This window comes from Pseudogymnoascus verrucosus, assembly GCF_001662655.1.
Source record: "Pseudogymnoascus verrucosus strain UAMH 10579 unplaced genomic scaffold scaffold_5, whole genome shotgun sequence".
Lineage (NCBI taxonomy): Eukaryota > Fungi > Ascomycota > Leotiomycetes > Thelebolales > Thelebolaceae > Pseudogymnoascus > Pseudogymnoascus verrucosus.
The window spans coordinates 340,431-352,668 of NW_017263656.1; the positions used below are offsets into that span (position 1 = coordinate 340,431).

General features: G+C 51.7%; 5 protein-coding genes across 5 annotated transcripts; all 5 read right to left on the bottom strand.

The window, feature by feature from the left end:
• Window positions 1-384: 384 nt before the first annotated feature.
• Window positions 385-1,749, bottom strand: COX4 (cytochrome c oxidase subunit IV). The gene is made up of 5 exons (XM_018271316.2): window positions 1,536-1,749; window positions 1,335-1,382; window positions 1,106-1,264; window positions 918-1,018; window positions 385-849 (listed from the first exon to the last, which is right to left on the bottom strand). The coding sequence occupies exons 1-5, from the start codon at window positions 1,621-1,623 to the stop codon at window positions 658-660; spliced, it is 588 nt and encodes a 195-aa protein (XP_018133675.1). The 5' UTR covers window positions 1,624-1,749; the 3' UTR covers window positions 385-657.
• A 175-nt stretch (window positions 1,750-1,924) lies between these two features.
• CDC48 (AAA ATPase cdc48) lies at window positions 1,925-5,207 on the bottom strand. The gene is made up of 6 exons (XM_018271317.2): window positions 4,943-5,207; window positions 4,857-4,884; window positions 4,740-4,795; window positions 4,433-4,682; window positions 2,890-4,381; window positions 1,925-2,838 (listed from the first exon to the last, which is right to left on the bottom strand). Exons 1-6 carry the CDS (start codon window positions 4,987-4,989, stop codon window positions 2,240-2,242), a joined length of 2,472 nt encoding a protein of 823 aa, XP_018133676.1. The 5' UTR covers window positions 4,990-5,207; the 3' UTR covers window positions 1,925-2,239.
• A 345-nt stretch (window positions 5,208-5,552) lies between these two features.
• VE01_01802 (uncharacterized protein) lies at window positions 5,553-8,620 on the bottom strand. Its single transcript, XM_018271318.2, has 2 exons — window positions 7,068-8,620; window positions 5,553-7,012 (listed from the first exon to the last, which is right to left on the bottom strand). Exons 1-2 carry the CDS (start codon window positions 7,127-7,129, stop codon window positions 6,319-6,321), a joined length of 756 nt encoding a protein of 251 aa, XP_018133673.1. The 5' UTR covers window positions 7,130-8,620; the 3' UTR covers window positions 5,553-6,318.
• Window positions 8,621-9,162: 542 nt separating this feature from the next.
• VE01_01803 (uncharacterized protein) lies at window positions 9,163-10,591 on the bottom strand. The gene is made up of 3 exons (XM_018271319.2): window positions 9,919-10,591; window positions 9,769-9,827; window positions 9,163-9,694 (listed from the first exon to the last, which is right to left on the bottom strand). The coding sequence occupies exons 1-3, from the start codon at window positions 10,254-10,256 to the stop codon at window positions 9,294-9,296; spliced, it is 798 nt and encodes a 265-aa protein (XP_018133674.1). The 5' UTR covers window positions 10,257-10,591; the 3' UTR covers window positions 9,163-9,293.
• A 289-nt stretch (window positions 10,592-10,880) lies between these two features.
• VE01_01804 (uncharacterized protein) lies at window positions 10,881-12,220 on the bottom strand (the record flags this gene model as incomplete). The annotated part of the gene is made up of 2 exons (XM_018271320.1): window positions 10,881-11,947; window positions 12,001-12,220. The coding sequence occupies 2 exons, from the start codon at window positions 12,218-12,220 to the stop codon at window positions 10,881-10,883; spliced, it is 1,287 nt and encodes a 428-aa protein (XP_018133671.1).
• Window positions 12,221-12,238: the final 18 nt, after the last annotated feature.

The window sequence follows — 12,238 nt, forward strand, 5'->3', positions numbered from 1 at the left end:
ATTGTGGGGAGGTCGGAAGGGAATTTTTGGGAGATGATTGGACTTGATTGTGGTGTTATGGAGAGGAAGGGGGAAATTTATATTTGATTGTAGCTGATGATGATACCGGCTTTTTGAAGTGAATCTGCCTGGACTTGGTAATTTAGAGGGAGCAAGCTGGAGTTTTTGGTTCTCTATTGAGGGCCTTCGAATCTTCGTAGCTCTTTAACCTTTTTTATATCCCTTGGGAAGTCTGTATGTAAACCATAGCTCGCACAGTATAGAAAAAATAGTCTGCAGTTCCCTACATCCTTCATATAGATGTCGAAGTTGAGCACGTATATACTGTGACGCTGAGGATGATTCTTGAACTTATGGAATCGTACTTTGTTTTCGAGAGGAATTGGCTGATGAAGTGAGGATGGACAAGAAGAGTCTATGATATACCATACCATGCCATGCTGGATACCTTATATGGGACTCTTGATGTATTAGTTGCAATTTACAATCTCGACCTGTAGCTCCCCTTCACACATCACAGCCTCAAAGAGACAGAACAAATAACAAACCACCCATAGATTTTCTATACTACAACAAATCCGCTCTCTCCCCCCCCCACCAATCTATCTATCAAATCTCACATCCCCCATTCCGTACAGTCAAGTCGCAAACACACATTTATCTGTACTCCGGCTTCACGAAATCGGCAAACGTCTTCGGCTCCTCGAGCAGCGGGTGCGCGTAGCCGTGGTCGTGTCCATCATCGTGGTGGTGGTGGTCGTGGTGTCCGTCGTCCTGGGGTCCGACGTACTCCATCTTGTAGACGGAGCCGCACTCGGGGCAACGCTCGACGGGGCGCTCGCGGGACATCTGTTGGGGGGGATGTAGTGTTAGTTGAAGTTACGGATATGGTGGGAAGAGGTGGAGATGGGACGTACGGTGAGCCAGATGGTGACGTGGGAGTCGGCAGGGGAGCCGGTGCAGCCAGCGTACTGCTCCTCGCCGAAGGACTTGACCATGATGGGGTCGGCGATGGTTCCTATTTATAATTAGCATTCCCATTCCCCTTTCCGCATCTCGAGTATGTCTCCAAGATTGTATGCGCGGGCCGGAATTCCTCTCTTACCGGTACGGCTGGAATCCAGAGGCCTCATGTCGAAGATATCAATCCCCTCCATTTTCCCCAAAATCTCAACACGCTCGAGACCAGTCGCCTGCTCGAGATCGGTGGAGATGGTACCGGGCTGGGCACCCTGGGGGAGGAGATCATCGTGATCCTTGATCTCTGCATCTCTATTAGCACCTATCCGTCACCCAAAAAGATTGTTGGCGTTTTAGCGGGCCGTAGGACATACCAGAGAAAGGCTTCGCCTTCGCAGCGACGCTGTACTTGTTGGCCTCCTCTACACACACGAATTAGCTTTCAATCCCTCAATCCCCATCTCCACGAGCGGCGATGAATGCGATTGACCCCTCTATCCCCCTTCCTCCCTCTTCCCTCCTAAACCGCATTCGCCCGACACCACCTCGGGAAAGCCTTCCTCGGAGAAACTTACGGCGAACAATTGCGCTGGAGAAGCTGCGCCTGATGGCTGGGTTGACGGCCGCGCGGCGGGCCGCGATCACGGTGCGTTGGAGGAACATTGTTGGGCTGGCAATTGAGGTGTTGGAGGAGGTGCTGGAGAGCTGGTTGGGCTTGGTGGTAGTGGTGTTATTTGATGACCGTGAAGCCGAGCGGAGCTAGTGGGATAGGCACGTGACTTTGGTATGAATTTTTGGGTCAGCGCCGAGGAAATGGCTAACGAGAGATTGGATCCCCGTTCCTGGGTAGGCGATGACGACAAAACTTTTATGGCTGAACTCGGATTTATTCAGTTGGTTGTATTTACGTAGGAAATGGTATGGTCACATATGTCACGATTTAGAATTTCAGTATTTAGATAGAGCATGCTATTAAACAATCTATGGCGATACGACCAAGTAGCAAGAGAAAGCAACGACTCCCATCCGTCTTATCTAACCCTCCCTTCACTCCCAACGCTGTCCTGTAACTCATCGAATATTCATATCCCAAACCATATCGCTGCTAGATGTGTAGGTCGGCCGACCCGGAAACTCGAGTCGACCTTGCTAACCTCTAGAGATACTTGCTGCAGAGGAGCGAAACTCCTGGAGAAGCAAGCCCGATCATGCCCTGTGACACCCACCAGACTGAGATGCAAATAAGAGAAAAATAGAAACGTATAGAGTACATGGTTAACTAATCGTAAAGGCTGTCATCGTTGCCGGCCTCGCCGAAGCCACCGCTTCCCGCACCGGCACCCTGAGCTTCTGGGTCACCTCCCTCGGGGAACTTGAAGAAGGCACCACCGCCGGAGCTCTTCATCGACTGGGCGAAGGCCTCGTAACGGCGGATCTCGACGTCGGTAACGGAGCGGCGGGCAGATGCCATGGCCTCCTCGAAATGTGCCTTGGTCAGCTCTGGAACTGGGTCCTCGGCATCCTCATCCTCCATATCGACATCCTCACCAGCCTCCTCGCGAGCCTTGCGGCGCTCGATATCGAGAGAGATGGCCTCCTTAATGGCGAGCTTGACGGCACGCTGAGTGATGAAACCCAAATCGGCACCGGAGAAGCCCTCGGTCTTGGACGCAATGTAGGCGATGTCCACATCAGGAGCGACAGGGGTCTTGCGGAGCTGGGCCTTAAGGATACCAGCACGGGATGTCTCATCTGGAAGCGGGACGTAGACGAGGGTATCGAGACGTCCGGGACGGCACAGAGCGTTATCGAGTTGCTCAGGTCTGTTGGTAGCACCGATAACGAAGACGTTCTTCTTGGAGGTCATTCCGTCCATTTCTGGGATTTGTTAGTTTGTGATAATCTGGGGAAAGAGGGGAATTAACTTACCAGTAAGAAGCTGGTTAACAACACGGTCAGATGCACCGCCAGCATCACCAACAGATCCACCACGCGACTTGGCAATGGAATCCAACTCATCGAGGAAGACAACACAAGGAGCAGCAGCTCTGGCCTTGTCGAAAATATCACGGATGTTGCTCTCAGACTCACCGAACCACATGCTCAGAAGCTCGGGTCCCTTGACGGAGATGAAGTTGGCAGAGCACTCGTTGGCAACAGCCTTGGCGAGCAGTGTCTTACCAGTACCTGGAGGACCGTAGAAGAGAACACCACGAGATGGCGAAAGACCAAACTTGAGGAACTTCTCGGGGTGGTCGACTGGGTACTGCACGCTCTCGATGAGCTCGCGCTTGACGTTCTCCAGTCCTCCAATGTCGTCCCAGCGAACGTTGGGTACCTCGACAACGGCAACCTCGCGAAGAGCGGATGGGTTGGAGACACCAAGGGCGAAGCGGAAGTTGTCCATGGTGACTCCGAGGGAGTCGAGAACCTCGGCATCGATGGTCTCCTCATCGAGATCGATGAGATCCATCTTCTCACGAATCTGCTGCATGGCAGCCTCAGAGCAGAGAGACGCAATATCGGAACCGACATATCCGTGGGTCTCGGATGCGATCTGCTCAAGATCAACGTCATCACCCAACTTCATGTTCTTGGTGTGAATCTGAAGAATCTCGAGACGGCCAGTTGGGTCAGGAATACCAATATCAACCTCGCGATCGAAGCGACCGAAACGACGGAGAGCAGGATCAATGGAGTTAGGCCTGTTGGTTGCGGCCATGACAACGACATTGGATCTAGCCTTCATGCCATCCATCAAGGTGAGAAGCTGGGAAACGACACGGCGCTCAACCTCTCCGTTGGTCTTGTCACGCTTTGGTGCAATAGAATCGATCTCGTCGATGAAGATGATTGCGGGGGAGTTCTTCTCGGCCTCCTCGAATGCCTTACGTAAATTCGACTCAGACTCTCCGGCCATCTTGGACATAATCTCGGGACCGTTGATCAGGAAGAAGAATGCACCAGTCTCGTTGGCAACTGCTCTCGCCATGAGGGTCTTACCAGTACCGGGGGGACCGAACATGAGAACACCACGGGGTGGCTTGATACCGATCGACTTGAACAGCTGTGGATGTCTGAGAGGAAGCTCAACCATCTCACGGATCTGTGCCATTTGCTTTCTGCATCCACCAATATCATCGTAGCCGACCTCGTTGAGGTTACCCTCCTCGTCCTCACGTTGAATTGGCTCGCCCTCGCAGTGAATGACTGTATCCTGTGCAACAACTCCGTACTCCGGTGGGTCTACCTCGACTACCTTAAATTCGACTTGTCTCATGCCACCTCGGACCATGAAGAGATCGCCTTGGCGTACCGGCCTGTATGATTCGCGGAAGTATGGTGCAAGGAAAACATCGAAGAGGGAGCCAGTAAGGCCCTCGACGGTATCGGCAATCGGAAGAACCGCAATGCGCTTGGCCTAAGAAACTGTTAGCACAATCGTATGATCCTGTGAGCTTTCCTGACGTACGTATTTGATGTCCGGACACGGGTGTACGGTAATCATATCTCCGTGCTTTACGCGGAGGTTATGCCTCACAACACGGTTGATACGTGCACTTCCGTCATCCAGCTCGTCATCGGCCAGAACGATAAGAACGGTATCCTTGCGCTTCTTTCCCTTGACCAAGACGGTGTCACCACGGAATAATCCTAATACCTCCATGGTGTTGTTGGAGAGGGCGATAATAGAGTTGTCATCGTTGACGGCATCGGTAACCCTGTTTGCAACAACCATCAGTATTTGTACACCATTGAATTCACAGAGATAGGCTTACATTAACGAGTTTGGCTTCTTCTTCTTCTTGAGAATAGCGGTGGCAGTATCGTCGGCCTGGGAACTGTCAGTATCCGATATGGGCCGGCCAGATCGTACGGTGGCGTTATATGCTTACATCTTTGTGTTCTGCGCCAGAAGCGTCGCTGCGAAGCCAGTCAGTAAACCTATTGCCATGAAGCTCGACCTCACAAGTAAACTCACTGCAAGTTAACCTTCTTCTTGCTGACATGGTCCGGTTCGGCAGACATGGTGATGATGTGAGCTCAGATCTGGCGATAGACAAGTGGTATGAGTAGGATGTCCTCGCGGAGCTGTGAATGTATTGCTCTAGTGAAGCAAGTAAGATATTGGGTCTGTGACTGCACGGAACAGTTGTGATGATATGTCACAGACAATAGAAAGTGTGATGGTTGAAGTGAGGAAGATGGGGTTTGGAGTTGTGAAGTGTCCAAGTATGATGATGTTGATCAAGGTACAGAAGCAGCCCAAGCTTCGGTGATAGGTACCGTAGCCTACTAGCCTCGCTTAAGTGAACTGACTCTTGTTGCTTGTCGCCGCTATCCTCCGGATTCGACAGAGTTCCAGGGCGATTATGAGAGCTGGCCAGTGCGGATTGTTAGCGGTGAAATGTGGCCCAAGGTTGGCGAAACCAGGCAACGAGAGGGTGCGTGGCTACTTTTTGAAAATGGGCGCAGAACCTGATGATTGTTCACTTTATTTTATTTCTTCTGAATCACGCTTTGTACTTTATGGCCTTTTTCTGCTTTGAAATAGGGCTCTGTGTCACTTGATATGCAGATAGACTTTTTTAATCGCTAATATTTCCACTACAGTACTTTTTAAGACGTTTCTAGAAGCTCACCCGTCCAAAGTCGCCTTCTTGCTTCTGAGGTGATTCCAACCTAGATTCACCAGACCAAAATCACGTGATAACAAGACACGTGACATGATTTTATAAAACACTTTTTGAGAACAACCAAATGGTTGTCTGAAAACAACAACAACAATACTCCATGCAACCAGAAAATGCTCGAAACTAGGCTTAGACAACGGGGGAATAAATACAGAAACGGATGTTATAGTATGACAGGTAATAGAGGACGCCTAGAAGATCCTCTACGGCGGAAAAGATAGCGACTGAGAGAAACAAGCTTCCAATCCAGACTATGTGCCTTGAGAAACGGATAACGACTGAAAGAAACAGGCTTCAAACAATTCCTATGACTTGAGCAACAGAGGAAGAAAAACGCTACATCTTCACCAGAAAAGATAACGAGTGTGAGAGACGAGCTTCGAACAATCCTGACTCGTGTGCCTTAGGTAATGGAGGATGCCAAAGGCTTCATCACCACCGTAAAGGAGAACATGTGTGAGAGACCCTGCCACGTCTGCCTCATCTCTATCAATGGCCGCGTGCATCCTTTGACAAAAAAATAACGAATGTAAGAGACGAGCTTCAACAACCATGCTTCATGCGCTTCACCTATGTCGATGCCGGCGTGAATCTCAGGAGAAACGGTTGTGATACTACCAACTTATGTTGGGTGATATTTGGCCGCATCGACCAAGCCGAAATGCTACCACGTACTCGACCTGCTCAACGCCGCTTCGCAGGTATCCATCTCTGCATCCGCCTGGCTCCTGGACACTTCTGGCCATGAATTCAACCTCATTCTCCAGTCGATGATGCGTAACGTTGGGGATGCAGGCACACGCGAGTAACGCTCTGCAGCCAATGCCATGGCCGATACTGGATATGGGTTGCGACCTCTATTGTAGAGGAGTCCCCCCGAAAGCATCAAAGACAGGAACTCACGGCTCTGGCCGAATGAACGGGGTGATCCTGGAGTCGGGATGGTCGAGTAAGGCATACCAGACGACGATATGGTCGAAGATGGCATGTCAGAAGACGGTATGGTTGAAGACGGCATGCCAGAAGACGGTACGGTAGAACAAGGCAAGCCAGAAGACGGTATGGTCGAACAAGGCAAGCCAGAAGACAGTATAGTAGAACAAGGCAAGCCGGGAGTCGGCAGAGTCGGTCGAAGCGAGCTAGGGATTGGTGTAGTCCAGCTTCTAACCGGAGAGCGAGGGACGAAAGAGGAAGTTGTTGGGTGCCCCGGAGGACTGGCGGCAGACGCCATATGGTTGCCAACGCCGTTGAGCCGTGGCTCGTATGGGTTATATGTGCATCTTCGTTTCGGGCTTCGCTCTGGGCTAGAGTTTTGGTCTTCGGAGCTGCAGGCAGAACCCTGCATCGAGCGAGTTTCACTGGGTTGGTTAGCAAGTGGCCAGTCTGATCTGCCTCCCGTGATATGAAGCTCACCTCAGGCCTGGGGTGAGGGGTCTTGGTCGTCCCATTGACTCGTCGCTGTCGTACCCCGACATATTTGAAGTCGAAACCGGTGGCGGATAGAATGGATGAACAGGCTCAGGTCCCGTGCCGGTATTTGGAGTCGATGGCGGGACTTATGCTGCAAGGCTAGACTTGAAGCTTCAACGATGTGGCGATTTGCTTCGGGGTTTATTTGGTGAGTGGTTAGCAGCTAGAAATGGTTGGATAGCAACTGAGGGGGCAAAATTAAAAGAAATGGGGGGATGCAGGTGGTATTTATTTAATCAAAGCTCCGAATCACCCCAAAGCTGCCTGCACCAGCAGCATATCAGATCTGGTCTCTGAAAGGCTGGCAAGGCTGCGCCGCGTCCGGCGGCTGGTATTGGAAATCCTTCGGCATGAAACCTTGAAACGACGCCCACGTAATTAAAGCGACTGAATGGTTCGACCGGACGGCCAAACCAGGTCTGCATCCCATTTGTTGGGCGTGACCATTGCAAAATTTGCATCCCCAAGGTGGTGTTGACTGAAATGATGACGCTGAGGTGGGGGAACCTGAGGTGTGGGGAGGCTGTGCGGGTAGCAAGGCTAGGCCCGACGACAACTTTCCCTATCCCCAATAACAATATCCATGGAAAAGGAGATGAAAAATGACGATTCTAGGCCTCCGACAGTGCACTAGCAGCGAGCTGAAGCCTGATCCTTCTCAATGTTGAAGTTTAAACCTTCCATCCTTCATCCGGCGTCAAACGCGATTGGCTGTGGTTGTTGTTGTTGGGGATGCTGGTGCGCCCAGTGCCCAGCCTCAGCACCAGCCACAGTAAGCCCCCGTCTTGCTCCTGCCATATCACGATAATCGAACTATTGATCCAGTACGTACAGTATAATGGCGTCTTGAAAGAGGCCAAGTTCCAAGAAATACTCTTATCCCCCTCGGTCCTACTGGAAACTCCGTGGGGCCGGCTAATTGCTGAATCTGCTGCTTTTGAGGATGTCGAGATGACCTCTCATTTACCCGGACCGTTTTGATGCTCACGAGAACCTGAATTCTCGTGCTGAAGAAACGCAAAAGACCTGCCCTCCAATCATTCCAGCAGCCTTACCTTCGGTCAAGCTTGATGACCGTTCCTTGTTCCTGCATTTACAGTTTCCTCCAGTCTCGTGCTCCCGGTATGTGTCAGCGAATTGCTCCCCGCATGAGAATCTCAACGGCAAAGAAAGCGTATGGCAGGCAACAGCCGGGCCAGAGATTACGGCACGGGAATCAAGCATTTGCCGTGGAATTAAATCCCTCTGGTAATGCTGGGAAACCCATGAAGCAGCACAGCCTTATCGCTGGATGAGTTCTGCAGGAGGCCCGAAAAAGAGTGCTTACGACATGGTCACTTTGATAGGCCTGGTAGTGCATTGCAAGTCTCGCGGTGGCGGGACGGGACGTTAGTGTCAGCGACCTCGAGCCAACAAGGACGACACCGACGATGCCATGTAAGCAATGCCCAAGGAGCAGCTCCAGACCCGCCCATCCGTCAGCCGCGCAGCTCGCGCAAGTCGCGCGTAACTCATATCTCGGTGGCAAACTTTGGGGAGACACAGGGATGCCAAGCGCTAAGCCCATGTCAAAGGATCCTTCAACACGGCCACGGAGTAAGAGGATGGTGGCAAACCCGATCGGTGCTGATGAAAATGGAATGCGAATATGCTTTCCGCCATGTTAATGCGCCTGGGCTCTTCCTGTCATCCACTTTCCGAATACGGTTCGGACTTAAGCTCATGGGGTGAATCCTGTGATGTCCGTGTATTTCGTATACCCTCATGCATTGTGGCGTTTTGGACACCCCACTTCTGCTGTTATGGGATTCGAGGTATGGACTACAGGCCAAAGCGTCAGCCTGAAGCATTCCTGCAGTGGTGGCCTTGGGACAGAGATCAAGCTCTTATTTAGCCTGAATCGTCGTGGTATGGCTGGTAGGTGGCGACAAATGGCACAGCAGACTCGCTGAGGTCGGAATCACTCCACACCAGATGGCACCGGACATTGCTTCACTGGTCTATTCCATTGACAGCCGGAGATTGCAAATTTGAATTCCGTGAACTGATTTTCTAAATTCATAAAATGGTATTCGAACGCTAATATATCATTATTAAGCTACTCCTTTAGTGCTCCATATCACCGCCGCCGGATGCGTTGGATAGGCATCCCCAGGTATAAGTCCCCCACTACGTGACCAGTGTCGCTGCTGCCGGGTGCGTTTTATAAGATTTACTAATCAGAAGCCCCCCCTCCGTGCTATCCTTGAAGAAGCAATTATGCCCTATGGCTAGGTTCAACACCGAGTCCCAAACGACACCCACGCATGGAGCCCCGAGTTCTATCAGGTTGATACAGCCCTGGACGCAGCCGTCGAGGCTGGTAGCGTTTATTCCCCCAGTGTCCTTGCCGGGGGCGAAGTTGGTTTCGCAGTAGAGGTCGAAGTTGAAGGCAGTCCCGGTGTTGGAGCTTTTGATGGCGCGGGAGGTGCCGTTTATGGCGGGGCAATCTAGAGGCAAAGCGGTGGTTGGGACGGGGCCAGTGGAAGAGGTAGTCGTTGAATGAGGTTGTGTTGTTGTTGTGTGGGAAGCTGACGAGGGTTTTGGTCAACGGGGATGCTTCGATAGCTGGCCTGGGAGAGCCAATGCCTGATGGGATAAATACCTGTCTTTGTGGGAGAAGTGCCACTGCTTGATGATCCGGAGACGGCAGGGTTGTCGACACTATGTGCGTGTTAAAACCGTTGATTTCTTGCCGGCGGGGGGCGATAGCAATATGGCTAGCTGGGAGGCTTTCGGAATTGGAGGCACTCACTTCTTGTTGCTTGTCGAATGTTTCGACCCAACAACTCCGCCAACGACCGCGGCCACAATGACAGCCACCAGTATGATGCCAGCAGCGATAGCGAACGTGCGCTTCCTCAACCCGCAGTATGTTGCGGTTCCTTTACGATGAGCCGGCTGGGCGCTCTCTAATCCACCACCAGGAGCAACCTCGATGCCTTGGTATGCCGGATCTCCTCCCTTTTCTAATTTTTCTACCCCACTGCTGTGCGCAACCTCTAGACCTGGTTGCGGCGGCACCACCTGAAGCCCTTCGTGCGCGGGGACGACCTGCAGGCCTTCGCTTTCGGGGTATTCATTCCGGGCCATGGCGACTTCTCATATACGGATTCCTGGCGTGTAATCGCACGGTCACGCTTTGGATAATGGCTGATGGATTCTCATATGGGGAGAGTGGCTGTAGGGCGACGTTTGAGAAATGAGGCGAAAAGAGAGAAGAGTTCCGATGGAGGAGATAGCCAAGGTAGAGATGTCTATCACTGACAGGAAAGCTCGACCAAGGCCAAATAGACCCCCACTTGGGTCTCCTGGGGTAGAAGCCGCTGGTGGTGGCGGCCCATCGAGCTATTCAGGGGGACGGCATGGTTTGAAATCCTTCATTACTGCCCTCGCGGTGCCGATAGGCACAGAGACACAAGTCTTGCATTCAGCTCATTTTTATACCCACAAAAGTTTACTCACTGAGGAAGTGAATCGCAATAACCCCTGCTAGATCTGACAAGACCCTTGGAAGGTGGGTGTGGCGCATGCCTGTACGTGAGATTAAGCAATCATGGCATTGGTCCGTGGTTTTACTACTTCCCAAAATGTCTAGAATACCCCACTAAGCGCCTGGAAGGATGATGATGATCAATTGCTCGCCATCACCACTGTGTTAAAGCTTCTATTATTATTCTCACCGAGACTTCATAATCCTACGAATCTGCTACTACGTTATTCTACCATATCCTCTGCCGACCTCAATCCAGCCCCATAATCGCCCGCGTTCGGCGTGCGCAAAATTGTGTGAACATGAAATTTCTCGGGCTCGGTATTTGATAAGAAGACGCCCGAGTGATGGTCGAACTCCATAATGATAACCGAGCTCTGGATGCGGTAATAGAATGCATCGTCGTTGCCCCACCTGCCAATCCAGCAAAAATACGTCTCGTTGAGATGGTCGGCAACTTGCTCCAACCGGATTTTCCGTGCCGCATCAGGTAAATATAGCACAAAGTGATAGGCGATGTCGAGGATTAGCTGCTTCTGCTTGGCCGTGAAGGTAGCCGCAGATACTCCTTCGAGAGGCACAATGCGGTTGTCGCGGAACGCGCCGCAGACGTGGCGCTGGTCGTCTGGGTTCCAGCGATCTTTCGCCAAGTCGCCTGATTGGAGCATTGCGGGGTCCCGGAGGAGTTTGAAGATCTGTGCTTTCTCCTGGGACGGGCCGGGGAGGCTCTGCATGAGCTCAAGGCCGAGGTTTCCCTCGTCATGAAGGATCTCTGTTCCTGCGAATGGGCCGGCATCTATTAGATTTGGCTCGGCGCCGGTGAAGGTTGGGGAGATGACGATTTGGCGGCCATGGAGGAAGACGTTCAGACAGAGGTGATGTCCGTATAGGGACCAGCCCCATGGCTTATCTTTGGACGGGGTGCCAAAGACGAGGAAGTTGTAGGAGAGTTCGTTCATGATCTTGGGAAGTTCGCATATTTGCCCAAGATACTGGTTAATGCGCATAGCTGCAAGAGCCTTTTCATACCCCTCTTTGGAAAAGGTCGCCTTGAGGACATCGAGGACAGAAGCCGCGGCTTTGGCATCTACCTCCTCGAGCCGGAGCCCAAGTGGTCGTAGGAGTATCTCTGGGTTTGACCATGCTCGCCATTCTTTGGCGTTTAGAGGAAATGAAACCTTCTCTTTCTGCTCTGGGTTGATCTGATCGAAGACTTTGTCTACTGCTGTTACGATAGACTCAATTGGCACGCCTTCATCTTGTGGCTGGAACAAATTCGGGATGACATTTCCTGCCTTCTGGTCAATATCAGACTCCCAAGTGGAGATTGGGAGGGAGGCAAACCATCCGTTGTCAGTCCCTTATATGGTTCTCGTAACAGCTCCTGCCATGTCTGGGTCAGATCGTAAAGCCAAGGTGGGTTGTGCGACTTCTGGAAGTTCTCCGCGTATTCGTAACAATCCTGAACCTTTGCGGTTTGAAAACGCAGAGTGTTAAGGTCTGGAATGTACTTTCGAAATCCCGCGGACTCCTTACCCTGTTCTATGCTGTCCTTTGAGCCCATAGTAGTTGGGGATAGATT